The sequence below is a fragment of the Haliotis rufescens genome, unplaced genomic scaffold (genome assembly GCF_023055435.1).
Source record: "Haliotis rufescens isolate VD_foot unplaced genomic scaffold, xgHalRufe1.0.p SCAF_24, whole genome shotgun sequence".
Classification (NCBI taxonomy): domain Eukaryota; kingdom Metazoa; phylum Mollusca; class Gastropoda; order Lepetellida; family Haliotidae; genus Haliotis; species Haliotis rufescens.
The window spans coordinates 1,119,804-1,146,329 of NW_025963935.1; the positions used below are offsets into that span (position 1 = coordinate 1,119,804).

The 26,526-nt window shown below is 41.6% G+C and overlaps 1 protein-coding gene and 1 long non-coding RNA gene across 10 annotated transcripts; both read right to left on the bottom strand.

Annotated features, from left to right (window-relative positions):
• Positions 1-1,654: 1,654 nt before the first annotated feature.
• LOC124126822 lies at positions 1,655-26,362 on the bottom strand. 9 transcript variants are annotated; one of them, XM_048401925.1, is made up of 5 exons: positions 26,006-26,043; positions 20,706-20,795; positions 13,247-13,379; positions 9,697-12,551; positions 1,655-9,501 (listed from the first exon to the last, which is right to left on the bottom strand). In XM_048401925.1, exons 3-5 carry the CDS (start codon positions 13,353-13,355, stop codon positions 6,259-6,261), a joined length of 6,207 nt encoding a protein of 2,068 aa, XP_048257882.1. In that variant the 5' UTR covers positions 13,356-13,379; positions 20,706-20,795; positions 26,006-26,043; the 3' UTR covers positions 1,655-6,258. The 9 variants fall into 9 exon arrangements, with proteins under 9 accessions (XP_048257882.1, XP_048257884.1, XP_048257879.1 ...); XM_048401927.1 differs by lacking the exons at positions 20,706-20,795; positions 26,006-26,043 and adding an exon at positions 26,167-26,362 and having other exon boundaries at positions 13,247-13,375; XM_048401922.1 differs by lacking the exons at positions 20,706-20,795; positions 26,006-26,043 and adding an exon at positions 26,167-26,362.
• Positions 13,914-14,871, bottom strand: LOC125383561. Its single transcript, XR_007222809.1, has 2 exons — positions 14,450-14,871; positions 13,914-14,059 (listed from the first exon to the last, which is right to left on the bottom strand). It is a non-coding gene; the product is annotated as an uncharacterized LOC125383561 (long non-coding RNA).
• Positions 26,363-26,526: the final 164 nt, after the last annotated feature.

Genomic DNA, 26,526 nt, shown 5'->3' on the forward strand with positions numbered 1-26,526 from the left:
CGCATGATACTGCTACTTGTGCTGATAATATTCGCTATCTATCACTCAAACATATACCCGAGGCATGCTTAGAAACATTGTTACATATATATATGCACACAATTGAAAGACAGTTGCAGCTTTGTCTAAATACAGTCAATGGTTGGTCACAGCATAACCGGCCTCAAGTTCTATTCTGTCGACAATATATACCCCATAGTGACCCAGACTTAAATCTAGCAGGCACTCCCATGAAAGTTGTAAAGGAATCCAAATTTTTTAGAATGATTCTTCATCAGCATCTTACTTTTTTGCCACATGTCAAACATCTGAAAGCTAAATGTCTGAAGACACTTGATTTTAAATTTAAATTTCCGAATGGGGAGGTGATCAAACGACCCTCCTTCACTTGTAAAGATCACTTATTCTTTCAAAACTCCACTTTGGTTCAATCAACTATGGTGGAACCCTTAAAAGCAACCTTAGGATATTAAATACTATCCACCATCAAGTTCTAAGACTTTGTCTTGTATCTTTCCAAACTTCTTTTGACAGTCTGTACGCTGAGACCGATCTCTTAAACCCACATTAAACTATCTTAACAGTATATCACAAATTTATATTACAATGAGTCCAATCCTGCATACAACATTGTGTTTAACCCCCTTTATGGGGATCTGAATAATAAAATGTTTGAATTAGAATTAAACCTTTTAGTTCTCCTGCTAATATTAAACTTGATAACAAATATCCTTCCGCTTGGTGACTTCTCCGCCTTGACTTAACTAACCAAATCAGAAACAGTATAAACTAAAATGTAATCAGTTTGAAGTACATCTAATACTTACAAATCGAAATTTTCCGATGGGTCCAAGGATGGTGACGCTGTTGCCAACACCACCATCGTTGGATCCAGACGTTTTTCAACCAGATTACCACATAGTTCTTCCCCTTTCACAGTCGAATCAAAAGTCATTTCCACAGCTCAAGAATACATCAATAACAGTCTAAACATAGCCAATTCATTATTTCTTCAGACTGTCATGTCTTCAGGCTTTAAGACATAATTTGCGTCAGCATACAGTTTTACTTGACATCATTGAATTACATGACAACCTGGCTACCAGCCAATGCGACATCGTCCTTTGTCGGTTATCTAGCCATGTTGGAATCATTGGTAACTAAATCAGCACTCAACAGATCTGGGACACCACTTCTGATACCATACAGTGAGTGTAAACCTAGGACTAGAAGTTGTATCAGATATCTAATGCAAAAGAAGTGGGACACTCAAGTAGGTATGGATAAATTACTTCAAATTAAATCAACAATCGGCCACAAGTACTTAGGTTGTCAGTCCAGTCGTCTCAGGCGCCACTATTCGCTGTGCAGAGTTGCGTCCCTTGGGCACGCCAGAAACCTGATTGTGGGTTCGAATCCCGGTTCGCCTTGATTATGTTTCTAGGTTTGTCAGCACAACACCCGTGCTCGTGGGTTTCACCGAAGTGGTAAACGTCTGAGACCTGTATCACCTGGGGCTTTCCTCCCACATTAAGCTGGCACGCCATGATATTGAAACAGAGTTAGTTTTTACACTAAAACTGATCAAAACCTAGAATGCTTTCGGGGAATTAGCCACGGGATCAACACACCTTCAAAGACAAACAGAGAGAAGTTCTCAGGCAAAGCAGGAATTCTTTATTAAATGTTTTCATCATCATCAAGCATATAGACATAGTCAGACAATCTCCTTCATCATCATCAAACATATAGACATAGTCAGACAATCTCCATCATCATCAAGCATATAGACATAGTCAGACAATCTCCTTCATCATCAAGCATATAGACATAATCAGACAAATAATTAAGCAGTGATACCAAAACTGTTAAGATATTCTTTGTTATATAATAGGCATGAGTTAATAAACAATTGCTTGTTATGTGATCTCACTTTGAGAACAATGCCTTAACTTCAGAGACGTATCAGTACCCATTCAAGTTACAGCCTAATATAACATTGCAAAAGATTACGTAACACATTTATAATTAAAACACCATTTGTAAAATAATAACAAAGTGTAAAGTGTAAGCTCAACTCATTGGATATTCATTTATATTATAGCAGTAAACATTTGATATAATGCCGACATTATAATCAATTCACATTAAATTACTCATTGATAATGACTCATAATGTTTGGTCTATATATTTAAGGTGCTCATAAATAACATCTGAACAATGTTTACAAAAGCCTTCATATGAAAGATTATAACAACACCTTTCTTGAACAAAGACATGTCTGATAACTTATTTTACATTAAATACGGTACATGTGTCGTCATGAACTATAGCTGATTCAGGTGTACACTCCAGAGTTAAATAGTGAACACAAGATTTAATACGGTAAATAATAATGGGACCTGCATTCAATGACTGAATACATTATACTAAATTCAGATAACAGCTATGCGCAACATGGTTAAATACGGTACGTGACGTCACTGCCGAGCGCTGGCGAGTGTGCCGTTATATAACAATGAGCGGTGCCGCCCGTGCATGCCGTGCTATGCGGGCCGAGCTTATACAAATCACACATGAATAAATACCGTATTTGAAACTTGAAATATATATGAATTAAAAACTGATTATTAGTGAACGTATGTTCTATTGTGAATGTTTTGTGAAAACAGAGAAATTGCTCGTGAACTGTAATTTAGAAATGAATATAAATACTGCTATAGGAAGCCTGTTTCATTATAACTATTCTACAACATAAAACAACTACGTTATCTGTAGCGTCCAAATTATGCTAAAAGAATAGTATCTGAGATATTCTATACAGCGTCCATTCATCTTACCGAATGGAAGTAATATGCATAAATTGGAAAACATAAATTTATCAGGCATTGCTTAATTTGCGTGCATTTATCTAGAACAAAAAGTTACGTTCAAGTATTGTAGTCTAGTGATATGCCCTCACAAAGTAGTTACCTTATGAGAAATATATTTTGGGCTACAGATAAGAATAATATACTTTGCTGTACTTGCACTGATCTGGTTTTGTATATAAAGAATATATTTGATGCATGAACATCGGATATAAGTTATATTCTTGAACCGTATTTATCAGGCATAAGAACGCAAACAAATATACATAACGTAAATTATATCGAGTAACTGGATCATGTTAATGCATATTGACGCATTTAACGTTGTTGCATTATAAAACCACTCTACTAACGATACAGCATACAATAAGGTAAAAAACACGACACACATATGAATGGTGGTCCTACCGATACATGGACAAATAATTCATACATTATTATAATGCACGCTATTCACATTAAAACATGATAATTATGAAGCATCCACGACACCTGTGATTACTAATTACAAATGTATTTGCCTAGTAGTTTTAACCCGATAAATAAACATGTGGGAAACGAACACTGATTGTGGAATAGTAATATTTCTACATGCGACGCACGCATATAAAGTACTGTAGTTAATTTGTATCAGTAAAACTTGAATAATATGCAGCTTAGATTCGCACGGCATTTCGAATACATAGAGTATAAGTTCATTGTTCAAGCAAGATATTCATACAAAATTAAAGACAATTTTAAAAGACAATTTTAAGCAAAGTTCAACCTAAATGCCAAAGTAACAAGTAAAAGTGACTTACCTTCAAAGACAAACAGAGAGAAGTTCTCAGGCAAAGCAGGAATGACTAACAGTCGATTTCCCCCTATATTTATACCTGAGACCTCCTTTGTTAATCTGAAGGCAAGTCTACACGAGCATGTCCAGTTTGAAATTTTAGACTTTGGACTAATAAAGACTGGACATGTTATACAATTTTGTATGATGGGTTTGGTCTGTTAATAGCCAAAGCCCACGGTCAGTTTGGAAAGTTATTATAAATGCCGATAGAATCACTCAGCTTGTGTTTGGTTTCGCGTTTTCAATTTTCTAGTTTGGTCAGTTGACGCTAAATAGCTGATAACGGTACACTGGTAAGTGCCGAACGCGCTGACCACTACCAGTTGTTATTCAACATGTAATTAAAGCCTCGCCCGCCGACCTGATCGTGGCGGCGTAAATCTGAAGTGCTAGATGCAATTTCTTATCGCTAGTATGTACCAACAGGTCTTAAATGGTTAACCGACAACTTATGAATTGAAGGCGAATTTCACAAAAAGTTGAATAAAATATAGCAATTTTAGCACTGTTACAATATAACTGGAATACTGTTAAAAGCGGCGTTAAACCCAACTCACTCACTCACTCACCATAATGATAAGCAGTAAAATAAATCCAGAAACAGTGTAATGAGGCATTCATAAAGTGTTTTCACGTTTCTTTGTGTGAGACATTGCATTATTGCCTGGATATACACACAAGACACACACGCATGAAAATGTGAAAAAATAACTTCTTTAAAGACATCTGAAATGATGATACAATAAAAGCCAGACCAAAAGAGAATGAATTTACCATTATTTATAAACAGTTATATTACATTTTGTAGTATTACATCCACACCTAATCTCCCTCTTATTCTATACAACCGGGGGCATGGGTGGCCCAGTCGTCTAAGGCGCCGCGATTCGCTGTGCAGAGTTGCGTCCCTTGGGCACGCCATAAACCTATGATTGTGGGTTCGAATCCCGGTTCGCCCCGATTATGTTTCTAGGTTTGTCAGCACCATACCCGTGCTCGTGGGTTTCACAGAAGTGGTAAACGTCTGAGACCTGCATCGATTCGGGCTTTCCTCCCACATTAAGCTGACAGGCCGCGATATAACTGGAATACTGTTAAAAGCGGCATATAACTGGAATACTGTTAAAAGCGGCGTTAAACCCAACTCACTCACTCTATTCAACCAATTGTAATTCCATAGAGGACCAAGGTTGAACAACTAAAAAATACTAACATACAGTGACATGGAAATATATAAACAATGAATATTCCGTTTTTGATGACCTTGACAATAATGACCTTGACCTACGCATTTGGATTGACCTGTAACAGTTCACATTATCATATACAAGCAATACGCGACATTACGCCTCAGGAATGTTACAATATTGTACCAGGGTAGTGAGCGTAAAGACTGAATGAAGAATACATATATTTACTTTAAATCCAGTCTCTTTTAAAGCCATTTCTGGTGTCCCCCGCCGTGATATTGCTGGAATATTGCTAAAAACGGCGTAAAACCAAACTCACTCACTCACACTTTTAAAGCACATGCACATTTTTCCTTATATTTTGCACCGACGAAAACGTGTACATGTAATTCAATACTACTCAACTTTATGAAGATTTATTTGTATTACCCGGGGTATTCATGTGTTCACAAACCCCCCTACGTGTAAATTAGTGACTTTTAAGAAACACATGAAGTCATCAAAAGTTATAACAACATTGTGTCCATAAAACAATTATGCCTCATGACAGCTCTTCAGTGTAACTGACAATGACATATAAATGACGCCACTCTTATGACGCAGCAAAGATGTGGTGTATGTTAGGAGATGTTTGGAATGAAAAGATGGAGTCACTGTAAACAAACAGCAGATTAGAGACCCCAATGTTCGATGCTTACGTGTCAACAAACACACTGGTGATTGTAAACAGCAGATTAGAGACCCCAATGTTCGATGCTTACGTGTCAGCAAACTCTCACATTATACAAGAAATACCTAAATCGATTTAACAATGAACGCAGGGGACGCTGTTGTTATACTATCGCTGTCTTGATCTGACTAAAGGTATTATCCAGTAAACTATTATCATTGCTATCCAGTGTGTCAGGTCAGCATTTTTAGATACTAGGAGGTCAAACACACTTTGATGTCCATTGAAGGCTGCCATCATTACAGGAGTCCACCCGTTCTGTCCTCTAGTATTGACATTTGAAGGGGACACAAGATATTGTACTATGGCAGTGTTACCACCATAGCAGGCAAGATGAAGTAAACTATCAACGTCGTTGTCTACCAGTGTCAGGTCAGCATCTTTAGATACTAGGAGGTCAAACACACTTTGATGTCCATTGAAGGCTGCCAGCATTACAGGAGTCCACCCATACTGTCCTCTAGTATTGACATTTGAAGGGGACACAACATATTGTACTATGGCGGTGTTACCACCAAAACAGGCATTATGAAGTAAACTATCACCGTTGTTGTCCACCAGTGTCAGGTCAGCATTTTTAGATACCAGGAGGTCAAACACACTTTGATATCCATTGAAGGCTGCCAGCATTACAGGAGTCCACCCATACTGTCCTCTAGTATTGATATTTGAAAGGGACACAAATATTGTACTATGGCGGTGTTACCACCACAACAGGCAAGATGAAGTAAACCATTGCCGTCTTTGTCCACCAGTGTCAGGTCAGCATTTTTAGATACTAGGAGGTCAAACACACTTTGGTGTCCTTTGAAGGCTGCCATCATTACAGGAGTCCACCCGTTCTGTCCTCTAGTATTGACATTTGAAGGGGACACAACATACTGTACTATGGCGGTGTTACCACCATAGCAGGCAAGATGAAGTAAACTATCAACGTCGTTGTCTACCAGTGTCAGGTCAGCATCTTTAGATACTAGGAGGTCAAACACACTTTGATGTCCATTGAAGGCTGCCAGCATTACAGGAGTCCACCCATACTGTCCTCTAGTATTGACATTTGAAGGGGACACAACATATTGTACTATGGCGGTGTTACCACCAAAACAGGCATCATGAAGTAAACTATCACCGTTGTTGTCCACCAGTGTCAGGTCAGCATCTTTAGATACTAGGAGGTCAAACACACTTTGATGTCCTTTGATGCATGCCATCATTACAGGAGTCCACCCGTTCCGTCCTCTAGTATTGATATTTGAAGGGGACACAAGATATTGTACTATGGCGGTGTCACCGCCTTTGCAGGCAAGATGAAGTAAACTATCACCGTCTTTGTCCACCAGTGTCAGGTCAGCATGTTTAGATACCAGGAGGTCAAACACACTTTGATATCCTTTGAAGGCTGCCATCATTACAGGAGTCCACCCGTTCTGTCCTCTAGTATTGACATTTGAAGGGGACACAAGGTATTGTACTATGGCGGTGTTACCACCATAACAGGCAAGATGAAATAAACCATTGCCGTCTTTGTCCACCAGTGTCAGGTCAGCATCTTTAGATATCAGGAGGTCAAACACACTTTGGTGTCCTTTGGAGGCTGCCATCATTACAGGAGTCCTCCCATACTGTCCTGTAGTATTGACATTTGAAAGGGACACAAGATATTGTACTATGGCGGTGTCACCGACATGGCAGGCAATATGAAGTAAACTATCACCGTTGTTGTCCACCAGTGTCAGGTCAGCATCTTTAGATATCAGGAGGTCAAACACACTTTGGTGTCCTTTGGAGGCTGCCTTCATTACAGGAGTCCTCCCATACTGTCCTCTAGTATTGACATTTGAAGGGGACACAAGATATTGTACTATGGCGGTGTTACCACCATAACAGGCAAGATGAAGTACACCATTGCCGTCTTTGTCCACCAGTGTCAGGTCAGCATGTTTAGATATCAGGAGGTCAAACACACTTTGGTGTCCTTTGAAGGCTGCCAGCATTACAGGAGTCCACCCATACTGTCCTCTAGTATTGATATTTGATGGGGAAACAAGATTTTGTACTATGGCAGTGTTACCACCAAAACAGGCATTATGAAGTAAACTATCACCGTCTTTGTCCACCAGTGTCAGGTCAGCATGTTTAGATACCAGGAGGTCAAACATACTTTGGTGTCCTTTGAAGGCTGCCAGCATCACAGGAGTCCTCCCATACTGTCCTCTAGTATTGATATTTGATGGGGAAACAAGATATTGTACTATGGCAGTGTCACCGCCATTGCAGGCAAGATGAAGTAAACTATCACCGTTGTTGTCCGCCAGTGTCAGGTCAGCATGTTTAGATACCAGGAGGTCAAACACACTTTGATGTCCTTTGACGGCTGCCATCATTACAGGAGTCCACCCATACTGTCCTCTAGTTTTGACATTTGAAGGGGAAACAAGATACTGTACTATGGCGGTGTTACCACCAAAACAGGCATTATGAAGTAAACTATCACCGTCTTTGTCCATCAGTGTCAGGTCAGCATCTTTAGATACCAGGAGGTCAAACATACTTTGGTGTCCTTTGAAGGCTGCCATCATCACAGGAGTCCTCCCATACTGTCCTCTAGTATTGATATTTGATGGGGAAACAAGATATTGTACTATGGCGGTGTCACCGTCATTGCAGGCAATATGAAGTAAACTATCACCGTCTTTGTCCACCAGTGTCAGGTCAGCATTTTTAGATACAAGGAGGTCAAACACAATTTGATGTCTTTTCATGGCTGCCATCATTACAGGAGTCCACTCGTTCTGTCCTCTAGTATTGATATTTGATGGGGACACAAGATATTGTACTATGGCCGTGTTTCCGCCATTGCAGGCAAGATGAAGTAAACTATTGCCATTGTTGTCTACCAGTGTCAGGTCAGCATCTTTAGATATCAGGAGTTCAAACACACTTTGGTGTCCTTTGGAGGCTGCCATCATTACAGGAGTCCTCCCATTCTGTCCTCTAGTATTGACATTTGAAAGGGACACAAGATATTGTACTATGGCGGTGTCACCGCCATTGCAGGCAATATGAAGTAAACTATCACCGTTGTTGTCCACCAGTGTCAGGTCAGCATGTTTAGATACCAGGAGGTCAAACACACTTTGGTGTCCTTTGAAGGCTGCCATCATTACAGGAGTCCACCCATACTGTCCTCTAGTATTGACATTTGAAGGGGACACAAGATATTGTACTATGGCAGTGTTACCACCAAAACAGGCATTGAGAAGTAAACTATCACCGGTGTTGTCCACCAGTGTCAGGTCAGCATTTTTAGATACCAGGAGGTCAAACATACTTTGATGTCCTTTGAAGGCTGCCATCATTACAGGAGTCCACCCACACTGTCCTCTAGTATTGACATTTGAAGGGGACACAAGATATTGTACTATGGCGGTGTCACCACCATAACAGGCAAGATGAAGTAAACTATCAACGTCGTTGTCTACCAGTGTCAGGTCAGCATCTTTAGATATCAGGAGGTCAAACACACTTTGATGTCCTTTGACGGCTGCCATCATTACAGGAGTCCATCCGTTCTGTCCTCTGGTATTGACATTTGAAGGAGACACAAGATATTGTACTATGGCGTTGTTACCACCAAAACAGGAATTATGAAGTAAACTATCACCGTTGTTGTCAACCAGTGTCAGGTCAGCATCTTTAGATACTAGGAGGTCAAACACACTTTGATGTCCTTTGACGGCTGCAATCATTACAGGAGTCCATCCGTTCTGTCCTCTCGTATTGACATTTGAAGGAGACACAACATATTGTACTATGGCGGTGTCACCGCCTTTGCAGGCAATCAGAAGTAAACTATCACCGTTGTTGTCCACCAGTGTCAGGTCAGCATCTTTAGATATCAGGAGGTCAAACACACTTTGGTGTCCTTTGAAGGCTGCCATCATTACAGAAGTCCACCCGTTCTGTCCTCTGGTATTGACATTTGAAGGGGACACAACATATTGTACTATGGCGGTGTCACCACCATAACAGGCAAGATGAAGTAAACCATTGCTGTCTTTATCCACCAGTGTCAGGTCAGCATCTTTAGATACCAGGAGGTCAAACATACTTTGATGTCCTTTGGCAGCTGCCATCATTACAGGAGTCAACCCGTTTTGTCCTCTAGTATTGACATTTGAAGGGGACACAAGATATTGTACTATGGCGGTGTTACCACCAAAACAGGCATTATGAAGTAAACTATCACCGTTGTTGTCCACCAGTGTCAGGTCAGCATTTTTAGATACCAGGAGGTAAAACATACTTTGATGTCCTTTGAAGGCTGCCATCATTACAGGAGTCAACCCGTTTTGTCCTCTAGTATTGACATTTGAAGGGGACACAAGATATTGTACTATGGCAGTGTTACCACCATAACAGGCAAGATGAAGTAAACTATCACCGTTGTTGTCCACCAGTGTCAGGTCAGCATGTTTAGATACCAGGAGGTCAAACACACTTTGATGTCCTTTGACGGCTGCTATCATTACAGGAGTCCACCCGTTCTGTCCTCTAGTATTGACATTTGAAGGGGACACAAGATATTGTACTATGGCAGTGTTACCACCATAACAGGCAAGATGAAGTAAACTATCACCGTTGTTGTTCACCAGTGTCAGGTCAGCATTTTTAGATACAAGGAGGTCAAACACACTTTGGTGTCCGTTGAAGGCTGCCATCATTACAGGAGTCCTCCCATACTGTCCTCTAGTATTGATACATGTATTTGAAGAGGACACAAGATATTGTACTATGGCCGTGTTACCGCCACAACAGGCAACATAAAGTAAACCATTGCCGTTTTTGTCCACCTGTGTCAGGTCAGCATCTTTAGATACTAGGAGGTCAAACACACTTTGCTGTCCTTTGAAGGCTGCCATCATTACGGGAGTCCACCCATATATCCACCCTCTAGTATTGATACATGTATTTGAAGAGGACACAAGATGTTGTACTATAGCCTCGTTGCCACCCATACAGGCTAGCTGAACTATGTCATCTCCATTGTAGTCTTTGGTTTTCTTGTTTGATATTGATTGCAATACCTGATAGCAATCATTAGATCCTGTGAGTGCTGCAACCATAAGAGGAGTCCTGCCTTCATTATCTGTAGAGTTCATCACTTTATCCTTCAACTCATCATTAAAGTGTTTGATGTCGTGTTCTTTTAATACCGTTAGTGTCTTCGCATGTCCTGCCATGCATGCTAGGTGTATGATGGTTCTCTTGTCTGCATCAGTACTTGATACATTGGCACCATTTTCTATTAGATAAACAAGTACTTCCGAACTCCCAGTTGCAGCTGCCAGCCAAAGCAAACTGTTAATACCAATGTCTGGACTTTCACTTCTGGAGAAAAGCCACTTTAATGCGGTCAGGTTATTTTTTAACACACAACCTAACATTGCTTCACTGATCTCTGCTTGTGTCAATTCTTCTCGGGTTATGTTTTCTATTTCAAAGACAAAATTGTTATTATGTCCAAGAACTGCCCAAAACAAAAAGCAATGCTCCTTTTCTCTCTTGTGGACCCAGCATTTGTCCATGGATCCATCATGTTGTAGTTTCTCAAGTAATTGAAGAGCTACTTGTTCTTGTTGGAGAATGGGGTGTGTCACTGATTTTGAAAACTGACCATTCTTTATTGACTCAGCAAATCGTGTAGTGAGGATGTCATGATATGCTTCTGAGACATAGATCAGGTGGAGATGATCATCAATTATGGTTTCCTCTACTGGCTGTGGCTGCACACGCTCATATATAAAATTGTCACTGCAATGAGTCAGCACAAATGTTGGACTGATGTCAAACAACGAACAAGCGCAAGCGTCAGATATCGAGGAATGGGCAAATCCAACAACATCACCACGGGTAAAGAATGTTCCTCTAAAAGTCGTTGCCGTTTCGTGCATTCCTAAACGTGAAGCTTTTGGCCGTAACTCTAAAACAGTTCTGACCATGATGTCCAGTTTCTGGTCCTTGCCGTCTGCTTGCAACTTGGCCAAATCTAACTTATCCTCACACAGTAGCATTAGAATTAATATGGCAGATCGATCAGTGTTGGATTTCAGTAATTTTCGAAGTTCTAGCGTGAGATAAAGTAGAGGTTCCTTGAAAAATGTCTTTGCATTTCGGGTAAAAGATGAAAATTCAAAAAAAAGTTTACAAGTAAGAGGAATTCCAAAAGTATTTGAATCTGTGTCCAAGTCTTCATAGTCAGGTAGATCTTCACAATCTTCACCAGAAGATTCTCTGTGTCGATTCCTATGGTGTTCATATATAGCCTTTTTCTCTGCTTCAGTATACCGGTGCTGCTTCTGAGTTGTTAAATCCATTACTGTTTGACTCTTGAACAGTGCAAATCTCTCATACTGCAGCTGGGCAAGTCCAGCATGGAAGTTATATGTCTTGGATGTGAAGATAACACGAATATCCTTTGTGGGATGTTCTTTTGGGTCAGAAACTCCACTCGTTTTACTTTCATTTTTACTTTCTTTCTTAGGTTGCTGCTTTCGTTTCTCAGATTCTTTTTTGCAGTGTTGTAAGTGTTGATAAAGTGTATTGAGAATTGTTGTAAGCTGTGAAACATCTGCAGATAATCCAACAGTACCAAACATATCATCTACGATCAGAAATACTCTTGGTGATGAGCTCAAGAAGCTATCCAAGTCAAACTGTTCAATTCTGTCCACAAATGCAAGTTTGTACCCCTGTTGTCTGTACTGTGAACCCAGCACGAGAGCTGCTGTAGTTTTACCTTCCCCTGAAGCACCACAGATGGTGACATGACCAAAATCCTTCAGTTTCCTTTTCACATTCCTGAAGCTCTCCGTTTCAACAAATATTTCTTTGGCATCATCTATACGGAGATCAAGGGTAGCTACAAACAAAAACAACCTTGTTCGTTTCATTTGTAATGAAATAAAATTACAATTAAGAATGCTTATGCTGTGGGTTTATAATCCATGTTTTGAATATTTGGCATGATCAACAGTTTGTCTCGACTCATGATCCCCAATTCTAGTCTCTCTCTCTCTCTCTCTCTACCCAGGAAATCACAGTCTGGTTAGTTTTAAAAAAATAGTTGTGAAATTTTCAATTTGTCAACAGTATTTAAGAATAAAATAACTTAGTTACAAGCAACACAAACAATCTTTTTCGAGATTAAAGTTGATTGTTTTAAATATTGAACACGACTAGTTTATATGTGATGCCGTGAAATGCATGTATCCGCAACATTGCTGACGGTGGCATCAAACATGTGAGAGATATCAATATGTGAAACATCTTCTACTTTTGTAGGCAACCATATTGTGCCATATGCAACCTCCATCAGTGTCCTAACTTCTTAGTTTCCTTCAAACCTGTCAAGGTGGTTGAACCTACCTTCACCAACTGTTATATTTTCTATCATAAATCAATTATACATGGAATGGGGCCACACATCTGCCTTGAAGGTACAGTACTTAATCGTTGATTTCAGGTGATTTGGTCACTTTATGTTTTAAAATGATTTTTTGGTTGAACTAGGTAATTAAACGCAGATTTAACTGTGAAATAGAAATACCAACAGACCTGAGTTGATTGCCTGTGGAATACCTTCTGAGGTGATAACCTCTATCCTCTCGTCTTCAGATTCATCCTGTGTTGGCAACACAATTGTGAGGTCATCTGAACTGGCCATCTCAGGTGTAGTTGTTCTATCTACCTGAACAAACAAACAACCATATCCCATAATTCATAACACATTTTATTAATGCTGAGCACTGGCAGACTGTCCAAACCTCATTGCAACTTGTCAAGAAATATTTACAGAAGCTAACAATAGCAATATTACAATCATGATCTTATGATTGATTACATAATGGATAAAAGACTAAAAGTCTGTATTAACCCTTCCAGATGTAGTCAGGCATTTACCTTGTCTATCTTTGTGTACCTACCGTGTATATATTTGTATGTCTGTATTAACCCTTCCTGATGTAGTCAGTCATTTACCTTGTCTGTCTTTGTGTACCTACTGTGTATATATTTGTACGTCTGTATTAACCCTTCCTGATGTAGTCAGGCATTTACCTAGTCTGTCTTTGTGTACCTACTGTGTATATATATTTGTACGTCTATATTAACCCTTCCTGATGTAGTCAGTCATTTACCTTGTCTGTCTTTGTGTACCTACCGTGTATATTTGTATGTCTGTATTAACCCTTCCAGATGTAGTCAGGCATTTACCTAGTCTGTCTTTGTGTACCTACTGTGTATATATTTGTATGTCTGTATTAACCCTTCCAGATGTAGTCAGGCATTTACCTAGTCTGTCTTTGTGTACCTACCGTGTATATATTTGTATGTCTGTATTAACCCTTCCAGATGTAGTCAGGCATTTACCTTGTCTATCTTTGTGTACCTACTGTGTATATATTTGTACGTCTGTATTAACCCTTCCAGATGTAGTCAGGCATTTACCTAGTCTGTCTTTGTGTACCTAACGTGTATATATTTGTACGTCTGTATTAACCCTTCCAGATGTAGTCAGTCATTTACCTTGTCTGTCATTGTGTACCTACCGTGTATATATTTGTACGTCTGTATTAACCCTTCCAGATGTAGTCAGGCATTTACCTTGTCTGTCTTTGTGTACCTACCGTGTATATATTTGTACGTCTGTATTAACCCTTCCAGATGTAGTCAGGCATTTACCTTGTCTGTCTTTGTGTACCTAACGTGTATATATTTGTATGTCTGTATTAACCCTTCCAGATGTAGTCAGGCATTTACCTTGTATGTATTTATATATATATCCATTCTCTTAATAACACCGATTTTCAATTCAATATAGTAGTTTTCAGTTAAACAGATTATAGACCATAAATTACATATTTCTTTCTTTGCTGACAGGCTTCACTCATTGATGGGAAATGGTTATGTGTTATTTGTGCTATTGTCATGTGAGATGTCTTCACCAAATTGCAGAAGTACGAGACACGTCTCACAAATCTCACCATACCTTGGCAGGACTACAAGAAGTAGAACGTGTTACATCCTGTTGAGGGGATTCGGACCTAACCCCTTATGGGTACAATGCTCCACATGGGTACAATACCCTACATGGGTACAATGCCCCACATGGGTACAATGCTCCACACGGGTACAATACCCTACATGGGTACAATACCCTACATGGGTACAATGCCCTACATGGGTACAATGCCCTACATGGGTACAATACCCTACATGGGTACAATGCCCCACATGGGTACAATGCCCCACATGGGTACAATACCCTACATGGGTACAATACCCTACATGGGTACAATGCCCTACATGGGTACAATGCCCCACATGGGTACAATGCCCTACATGGGTACAATGCCCCACATGGGTACAATGCCCCACATGGGTACAATGCCCCGCATGGGTACAATACCCCGCATGGGTACAATGCTCCACATGGGTACAATACCCCACATGGGTACAATACCCCACATGGGTACAATGCCCCACATGGGTACAATACCTCCACATGGGTACAATGCTCCACATGGGTACAAAACCCCACATGGGTACAATGCCCCACATGGGTACAATGCCCCACATGGGTACAATACCCCACATGGGTTCAATAACCCACATGGGTACAATGCCCCACATGGGTACAATACCCCGCATGGGTACAATACCCCACATGGGTACAATGCCCCACATGGGTACAATGCGCCACATGGGTACAATGCCCCACATGGGTACAATGCGCCACATGGGTACAATGCCCCACATGGGTACAATGCTCCACATGGGTACAATGCCCCACATGGGTACAATGCTCCACATGGATACAATGCTCCACATGGGTACAATGCCCCACATGGGTACAATGCTCCACATGGGTACAATGCCCCACATGGGTACAATGCTCCACATGGGTACAATGCCCCACATGGGTACAATGCCCCACATGGGTACAATGCCCCACATGGGTACAATGCTCCACATGGATACAATGCCCCACATGGGTACAATGCCCCACATGGGTACAATGCCCTACATGGCTACAATGCCCCACATGGCTACAATGCCCTACATGGGTACAATGCCTCACATGGGTACAATGCTCCACATGGGTACAATGCCCCACATTGGCACAATGCCCTACATGGGTACAATGCCCCACATGGGTACAATGCCCCCGTGGTACAATGCGCCACATGGGTACAATGCCCCGAATGGGTACAATGCCCCACATGGGTACAATGCTCCACATGGGTACAATCCTCCACATGGGTACAATGCCACACATTGCTACAATGCCCTACATGGGTACAATACCCCGCATGGGTACAATCTTCCACATGGGTACAATGCCCCACATGGGTACAATGCCCCACATGGGTACAATGCGCCACATGGGTACAATGCCCCACTTGGCTTCAATGCCCCACATGGGTACAATGCTCCACATGGGTACAATGCCCCACATGGGTACAATGCTCCACATGGATACAATGCCCCACATGGGTACAATGCCCCACATGGGTACAATGCTACACAGGGGTACAATGCCCCACATGGGTACAATGCCCCACATGGGTACAATGCCCCACATGGGTACCATGGGCCAAATGGGTACAATGGGCCACATGGGTACAATGCCCCACATGGGTACAATGCCCTACATGGGTACAATGCCCCAAATTGGTACAATGCCCTACATGGGTACAATCCCCCACATTGGTACAATACCCTACATGGGTACAATGCCCCACATGGGTACAATGCCCCACATGGGTACAATGCCCCACATGCGTACAATACCCTACATGGGTACAATGCCCCACATGGGTACAATGCCCAACATGGGTACAATACCCCACATGGGTACAATACCCTGCATGGGTACAATGCCCCACATGGGTACAATGCCCCACATGGTTACAATACCCCACATGGGTACAATACCCTGCATGGGTACAATGCTCCACATGGGTACAATACCCCACATGGGTACATTGCCCCACATGGGTACAATGCCCCAAATGGGTACAATGCCCCACATGGGTACCATGGGCCACATGGGTACAATGCCCCACATGGGTACAATACCCCACATGGGTACAATGCTCTACATGGGTACAATGTCCCAAATGGGTACAATACCCCATATGGGTACAATGCTCCACATGGGTACAATGCGCCACAAGGGTACAATTCCCCACATGGGTACAATTCCCGACATGGGTACAATGCTCCACAGGGGTACAATGCTCCACAGGGGTACAATGCCCCACATGGGTACAATGCGCCACATGGGTACAATGCGCGACATGGGTGAAATGCGCCACATGGGTGAAATGCGCCACATGGGTACAATGCGCCACATGGGTACAATGCGCCACATGGGTTAAATGCGCCACATGGGTACAATGCGCCACATGGGTACAATGCTCCACATGTGTACAATGCCCCACATGGGTACAAAGCTCCACATGGGTACAATGCCCCACATGGGTACAATGCTCCACATGGGTACAATGCCCCACATGGGTACAATGCCCCACATGGGTACAATGCTCCACATGGGTACAATGCCCCAAATGGGTACAATGCCCCACATGGGTACAATGTCCCGCATGGGTACAATGCCCCACATTGGTACAATACCACACATGGGTACAATGCTCCACATGGGTACAATGCTCCACATGGGTACAATGCCCCACATGGGTACAATGCCCCACATGGGTACAATACCACACATGGGTACAATACCCCGCATGGGTACAATCTTCCACATGGGTACAAAGCCCCACATGGGTACAATGCCCTACATGGGTACAATGCCCCACATGGGTACAATGCGCCACATGGGTACAATGCCCCTAATGGGTACAATGCCCCACATGGGTACAATGCCCCACATGGGTACAATGCGCCACATGGGTACAATGCCCCAGGTAGGTACAATGCGCCACATGGGTACAATGCCCCACATGGGTGAAATGCGCCACATGGGTACAATGCCCCACATGGGTACAATGCTCCACATGGGTACAATGCCCCACATGGGTACAATACCCTACATGGGTACAATGCCCCGCATGGGTACAATGCTCCACATGGGTACAATGCTCCACATGGGTACAATGTCCCAAATGGGTACAATGCCCCACATGGGTACAATGTCCCAAATGGGTACAATGCCCCACACGGGTACAATGCTCCACATGGGTACAATGCACCACATGGGTACAATGCCCCACATGGGTACAATACCCCACATGGGTACAATACCCCGCATGGGTACAACACCCCGCATGGGTACAATACCCCGCATGGGTACAATGCCCCGCATGGGTACAATACCCTACATGGGTACAATGCCCCGCATGGGTACAATGCCCCCCATGGGTACAATGCTCCACATGGGTATAATGCTCCACATGGGTACAATGTCCCAAATGGGTACAATGCCCCACATGGGTACAATGCCCCACATGGGTACAATGTCTCAAATGGGTACAATGCCCCACATGGGTACAATACTCCACATGGGTACAATGCACCACATGGGTACAATGTGCCACATGGGTACAATGCCCCACATGGGTACAAAGCCCCACATGGGTACAATGCCCCACATGGGTACAATGCCCCACATGGGTACAATGCCCCACATGGGTACAATGCCCCACATGGGTACAATGCGCCACATGGGTACAATGCCCCAGATAGGTACAATGCGCCACATGGGTTCAATGCGCCACACGGGTGAAATGCGCCACATGGGTACAATGCCCCACATGGGTACAATGCGCCACATGGGTACAATGCCCCACATGGGTACAATGCCCCACATGGGTACAATGCTCCACATGGGTACAATGCTCCACAAGGGTACAATGCCCCACATGGGTACAATGCCCCACATGGGTACAATGCCCCACATGGGTACAATGCCCCACATGGGTACAATGCTCCACAGGGGTACAATGCCCCACATGGGTACAATACCCTACATGGGTACAATGCCCCGCATGGGTACAATGCCCCACATGGGTACAATGCTCCACATGGGTACAATGCTCCACATGGGTACAATGTCCCAAATGGGTACAATGCCCCACATGGGTACAATGCCCCACATGGGTACAATGTCCCAAATGGGTACAATGCCCCACATGGGTACAATGCACCACATGGGTACAATGCCACACATGGGTACAATGCCCCACATGGGTACAACACCCCGCATGGGTACAATACCCCGCATGGGTACAACACCCCCAATGGGTACAATACCCTGCATGGGTACAATGCCCCACATGGGTACAATGCCCTACATGGGTACAATGCCCCGCATGGGTACAATGCCCCCCATGGGTACAATGCTCCCCATGGGTACAATGCTCCACATGGGTACAATGTCCCAAATGGGTACAATGCCCCACATGGGTACAATGTCTCAAATGGGTACAATGCCCTACATGGGTACAATGCCCCACATGGGTACAATGCCCCACATGGGTACAATGCCCCACATGGGTACAATGCCCCACATGGGTAAAATGTGCCACATGGGTACAATGCCCCACATGGGTACAATGCCCCACATGGGTACAATGCCCCACATGGGTACAATCCCCACATGGGTACAATGCCCTACATGGGTACAATGCTCCACATGGGTACAATGCCCCACATGGGTACAATGCCCCACATGGGTACAATGCCCCACATGGGTACAATGCTCCACATGGGTACAATGCCCCACATGGGTACAATGCTACGCATCGGTACAATGCTCCGCACGGTTACAATCCCCCGCACGGGTACAATGCCCCACATGGGTACAATCCCCAACATGGGTACAATACCCCACATGGGTACAATGCCCCACATGGGTACAATGCCCCACATGGGTACAATCCCCACATGGGTACAATGCGCCACATGGGTACAATGCCCCACATGGGTACAATGCCCCACATGGGTACAATCCCCAACATGGGTACAATGCCCCACATGGGTACAATGGCCCACATGGGTACAATGCCCCACATGGGTACAATGCTCCACATGGGTACAATGCCCCACATGGGTACACTGCTCCTCATGGGTACAATGCCCCACATGGGTACACTGCTCCACATGGGTACAATGCCCCACATGGGTACAATAGTCCCCAGGAAAAAGGTAGTTCCTTTTTAAATGCATTTGGAGAAAAGTCTTCTTATAACAAGAAATAAAGATGTATATAAATATTTTCTTGTGTAATATTCAAGCATTAACGGCAAGATTGCAAATCGTCAACAATGTGAACTGTCGGGAACAATTAGCAGAACCCAGTGCCTCGCTTCACGATATCAGAAACGGCACCATATACCCGCACCCATTACGTGGTTTACTTTAACATGTTAAACAATATAAGACATGTCACTGTTTAGGTGAAAAGATATATTCTCCATACACCACATTTTACGTTACTGATAAAGGCGAAGGATGTACTGGTTTAATGTCTGTACAACATGCGCTATAAGTTTTAAGATTGTACCGGCTTTGTCAGCGTCCCTAGCAGGTTAGTTAAGGCGCGGACCTATATAACCGGTTATACAAGTCCGTGGTTAAGGGAAGATCAGTTGAAAAAGAACGCTGTTAAGAGGCATGGTGAAGCAAAGGTGTTTACCTCAAAACCACTCAAACAATTAAAATGGATTTACTAAACAATCTAACTGCAGTTAAGAAGAATGTATTAATACCACAATACAAATAATTCATTACAACAATGTGGCATTATTAATATGCAAAGTCATAATCACAAGTCGTATGATTCTCCAAATCCACATCAGGCATCGTTATTTCAAAATGTTACTCTAACCTGGGTTTACACTCCCGGTTTTTATTTTATGTCATTGTTGTGAAAACGATATCTCGGTTTCACAAACCTTGTTTTCTACTCACGTACAAGGGCTGTCAGTTCGTCAAGTCAGTATATTATGCAATACTGCATTGAGCTGGGTACTCGACCTGGTTTACTTACAACGATGGCTGACAACACTTCTGAATCTGGGGTCTCCCGCAGTCAGCCACGGGACGACCTACTCGAACCTTTCCGAAGACCTCCGGAAACCTACGATCACTACATCATTAATAAATAATTAATAGAGAATGTTTTATTTTTTAAAAGAAAGGTAATTGGACATGTAAACTTGTTTTACTTAGTGTATATGAATGTACTCGAGCTGTGTCAAACTTGGAGCGCAAGTAGCAAAGTATTTACTGTGATTAAAATATGGAAAAGACGACAAGGGACAGTATACCTGAAAGAGAAGGTATATCTCGGGTCTATGTAGGAATGCCGATACTTTTACTGAAAAAGCTACTCACTTGAATCAATCAGATCACAAGCTGTATACTCGGACCCCATGGTACCGCGGCATTCATCGTATCGGGCATTTGTGATTTCCGATAGTTCACGCGGGACATGCCTCTTGGCAGCTGTCTATTAATGCAAATCAGTAACCAGGAAGTGCACACTTCGTAAACAATTTCAATTTCCTCGGAATGTTCCGTCTGCTGTAAGTTAGGAGTTATTAATGCGTTGATACATATTTCTGGCATCTTTTGTAATATTGCCTTACCCCCATCTATCAATGGCCAACGATATATAACCCGTAGTTCCCAAAGTAAACTTTCTCTATCGACCCGAACTAGATCATCTGCATATTCATGGCGACTAATGAGGCAACGGAAGTTACGTAGTCCGCACAATTCTTCCCGCTCTGTGCCCAGAAACTATTGGGAGATCATAAGGGCCATAATGCCAAACTTAGAAATACGTTCTTCACTAGTAACCAAAAGATAAGTACATACTTTGGGCATACTAGGAGTGCTTTTTATATATTTAGTGTTGACTTTTAACATTTTAACATTTTGTGACAAATTATTGTCATCCAATTTTTTTTAAACAATCTTAAAATATCATTTCTGATTTTTTGATGTTGACTCATAAAAATATTTTTCTCTTACTTTTCGGTAAATATGCATTGAATACCTATTGCTGATAACACATTTAGAATTTTACTTGTGCTGTCTTTGCACTTGTCTGGACAAATCACTGATGTCTGGCATGATCATACCAAGTGGTTGGTAGAATTATGTCCTCTTTTTGTCCAATTCGGACCTGCATACACAACTTTTCTCTGTACCGCGATACGATGGAGTTCTCTCCCTTGTCAAACAGAGCGCGAGGCCCGACTTTTACTCGGAGCTACTAATGTAAATAATGAACTGTTATCAGTAAAATATGCATTGTTTGATAACATGAATGATATCTGATACAGAGAACACGAATAAACATAAAGGTTAGTGAGTGCATTTTGTTCCGTTTAGCGTACATGACAAGTACCGCGATACCCCGAGGTTGCAGGCTACATGCAATGGGCGATCTTTTTGTTCCAAAGGGCAATAACTCTCCTTTTGAAATGATATAAGCGACGGTCCAAACTGTCGCTTCCAGTCTGGTTCCCGGATCAATGCGCGCTGCGACAACTACTGACACGTAGAGACGGAGCCAAGCTAAAGAGTTATCCTGTTGCCCCTTCTTTAAAAAACAGTCGTTTACAACTGAATATTTTTAACTAGCACATATTTTGTAGTGATTATTAGTTTATAATATGAACATTTGTTGAGTCTTCAACTACAAGACGAATTGTCACTTTGGAATATAGCGGGAAAAACGTCATGAAAAATGGTATATTGCCACGGTAATTTCTACGTCAGAAAACAGCGAGGCATTAGTCAGTCTGGGCTAACATATTGCATCGATGAAATAATGCAAACTCATTATATTTATCAGCCTTTGTGTTATTTCCCACAACAATTCAAGCATTCAAATCTCAACAAATACTACCATGGACTTCAATGTAATAAAATTAGTGATACGCCAACATTTGCAGCACACAGACATCTTTGACAGGCCTTTACCAATGATCTATATAGTAAGTATACATCCGTGCCTTTACAAATATTTTAAAAAGAAATAACGTTCACAATAATAAAACAACTGATTTTAAATGTATCTTTTTATATCAAAATTAAATTTGCATCTGAATATTTAAATTTACATTATTTTTTTAGAAATAGGCCAAATGAACATCTACCATGCATCTATTGAGCACTCAGTTACTCATTTGCAATATACATACCAGTCATCATTCTTTGAAATAAGAGATTTACCCATATTATTCTGACCCTTATAACATGTGTCCCACCATTAAGTGCTCTGAGTCATCACAGGTGTTAATTCATTGATCCATCATTTCTTACAGAATTCTGATACTCATGCTCTTAAAATAGTAGTTAATTACAGAGATGTGCCCCAACAAACAACAAATCATACTGACTACCCCACAAAATGTGTATGATGCATAAAAAGATCTAAATCATAGTTTTATCTTCTTATTTTAGTAACATCATATTTATTTTAATGTTGACAATTTTTTTCCCATACAAGCCCACAAACTATCCTGCTGTATCTAAGTATCCTGATTTTCATTCAACAGTACTTCAAGACACCTGTAGTATAAAGTATATTTATATGAAAATATGAATATGAAAGTTTATCATCAAATCTTCTGATGGTTAAATAAATGCAAATTGAACCCCACAGTCATCCCAAGTAGATAAATGGATTTATTTATGTTATTTGTTTTTGCATATAACAGATTATACTTACATATGTTACAGTCAGTGTCTATAATCTGGCCCAATATGTATTTTGACTGAAAATTTCAGTCAATATGCATATTGACTGATTCACTCAAGTAAGGCATATTTTTTCTTAAATTTTCATTCATTTATTATTGCCTGAAAAATAGGACCTGATTTTAGACAGACTGGCTGAAATGAATAAGACTGCATAATTTAATCCTCTTCAATTTAATTTGGATCTATTTTGATCTTATCAAGATCAAAGTAACTTATGTAAGAAATTAAAAATGTTTTCACAATGAATTGATTGATTCTCCAAACTTGAAAGAAAACCAGAGTCCCTTTTTTATGTTACTTATCATTATTAGCATAATATTCAGTTCAGAAACAGATGACAGCTAAAAAGTCATGCCTGTGTAATCAAATACTAGTACACATGCACAAGTGTGCCATGATATTAAATAAAATAATAAGAGTCATTGTGCAATGCAGATATCTTTTGGTGTGAAAAGAGAAAAAAAACACATTAATAATTTGTTTATGTTGGAATTTGAAACATCAGTTTAGAACAAGGAAACATAAAAAGCTTTAGAACAAGTAAACATAAAAAGCAAGGCCTAATGAAGTTTAGAATCAGCTTTATCTGTGTCACAATCATATGATTATTGTCAATGCAAACTGGATGTAGACACTGCATTGTTAATACAATCAACATTATAGAGATTGGCAATTAGTATGAATATATTGTTTTATTTTATAAAAATTGTAGTTGGTACAAATACTCTTGAATATGTATTTTAACTAATATATAGGGTCCTCTGTGTCTGATTTGTTTTTCTACTTTGTAAAATAAAAAAAAGGCCAAAATAATATATTTATTTCATTGATCATAATGAAATATAATCATGGTAGTATTTGGCAACAAACAGCTACCATTCATATACATAAAATCCTTGTAAACAACATGCACCAATTAACCCTTAAATATCAAAACAGATTTCAGTGAATATTTCTTTTATTTTGAACATTGTATCATGAAATCTAGTTGGTGACGTAATTTTACAGTGCCTGTTACTCTTACAATATCTTGAGAACATTTCTCATTGCTCTCTGTTATATATCTGACAAATACTTACGCTCGTACATGTGTTGCTGTCAATATTCACAACATTGAGGCTACGGGCAACGTCGCATGAGACCTTCATATTTCGCGTACCGTATCGCCTCACCGTTGTACATACTGAAATGCATGCATATGATGTAGCCTGCTCGGCGATGCTACAACTATGCTATAGAAACGTATGCAAAATCTACTTAATTTTCATATTCATACATCAAGGCTAACACTTTCAGTAGGCCTACCGAGGCAACAATGCAGTTTACCGGGCGCAGCCCGAGCTCTACCATCCGCTCAATTACCGCGCTATAGTGCCACCGCTGTCTCGTTATACCGTTACCGTGCCTCACGCTCTGGTGACTCTCGCTTCACGATCCAACACCCGTTTTCGGTCTTAGGGAAACTTACACATCTTTACAATCAAACACCCGTTCTCGGTCTTAGGGAAACTTACACATCTTTACGATCAAACACCCGTTCTAGGTCTTAGGGAAACTTACACGTCTTTACGATCCAACACCCGTTTTCGGTCTTAGGGAAACTTACACGTCTTTACGATCCAACGCCCCTTTTCGGTCTTAGGGAAACTTACACGTCTTTACGATCCAACACCCCTTTTCGGTCTTAGGGAAACTTACACGTCTTTACGATCCAACACCCCTTTTCGGTCTTAGGGAAACTTACACGTCTTTACGATCCAACACCCCTTTTCGGTCTTAGGGAAACTTACACGTCTTTACGATCCAACACCCCTTTTCGGTCTTAGGGAAACTTACACGTCGTTACGATCCAACACCCCTTTTCGGTCTTAGGGAAACTTACACGTCTTTACGATCCAACACCCCTTTTCGGTCTTAGGGAAACTTACACGTCTTTACGATCCAACACCCCTTTTCGGTCTTAGGGAAACTTACACGTCTTTACGATCCAACACCCCTTTTCGGTCTTAGGGAAACTTACACGTCTTTACGATCCAACACCCCTTTTCGGTCTTAGGGAAACTTACACGTCTTTACGATCCAACACCCCTTTTCGGTCTTAGGGAAACTTACACGTCTTTACGATCCAACACCCCTTTTCGGTCATTAGGGTCAGCTGGCTTTCGGCAAGGGTTAGCCATAAATTCTTACCTTTTCAAGTGTTAATCCAGTTATTCCCATTGGTCGGTCATGTTAACTATACAATACAATCAGTCGTGGTCATCCATGATGTATCATTAAATCAAGGAACATTTATTTCCGGACATGGCAATAGATAAATCATTGTTTAGGCGAAAAGATATGCTGTCCACACACAAGCGTGACTTGCCGACAGAGATGAAGGTTATACTAGTTAACTGTCTATAGGCGTCATAGTAACAGGTAGTGCTCGTATCGCGCATACCACATGCGCCGTCAGTTTAAGGTTGGACCGTCCGGGTCAGCGCTCCTAGCGGGTTAGTGAAGGGAAGATAAATTGAAAAAGATCGCCCATTACATAACAAGCAATTCACCCAACTGAAATCCCCTTACCTCAAGTCAAGTCTAATTGCATCTGATATCCTGGTCAACATATAAAAGTATACACCCTATACTTAAACATACATTAAACATCCGCTGTCCTAATTAATTTACCTACGGTAGCCCAGTCCCTCGTCACACTCAGTTGCGTCAGACAGAAAACATAAACTCACGGCAGCTGATGAGCTCAAGCAGGTAGTGTCAGACAGCGAGGTACAGGTCAGGACCTAGTGCTTCTTCAAGTGAATCTGTTCCCATAGTATAACAGAGTATATTCTAGTTGTTCCTATCCACAAAATGTAGAAACTCATCCACGATCAAGTCAACACAAACACCTCGGTTCTCAGGAGACCAAACAATCAATATAGTCACGTGAGCTACATTGCGCAAGTTTCATTGTCATCATGGATCACTCCACACTCAGTCGCAGTGGTGACTCAGCATAACACCACTGCCACAGGCTAATTTGCATATCACGTGACCGGACTTTTCTCTTGTTTGTAAACAAACGCGCTTTTTCAGAAATCAGTATA

Bases quoted from the DNA above. Each gene is read 5' to 3' on its own strand.
- LOC124126822 (XM_048401920.1), bottom strand. From the start codon at position 25,654: ATGGGAATAACTGGATTAACACTTGAAAAG. The intron at 13,380-25,624 runs GTAAGAATTTAT...TTGTTTGTTCAG, and splicing joins CTGGATTAACACTTGAAAAG to GTAGATAGAACAACTACACC. The intron at 12,552-13,246 runs GTCTGTTGGTAT...TTTTGTTTGTAG, and splicing joins TCCACAGGCAATCAACTCAG to CTACCCTTGATCTCCGTATA.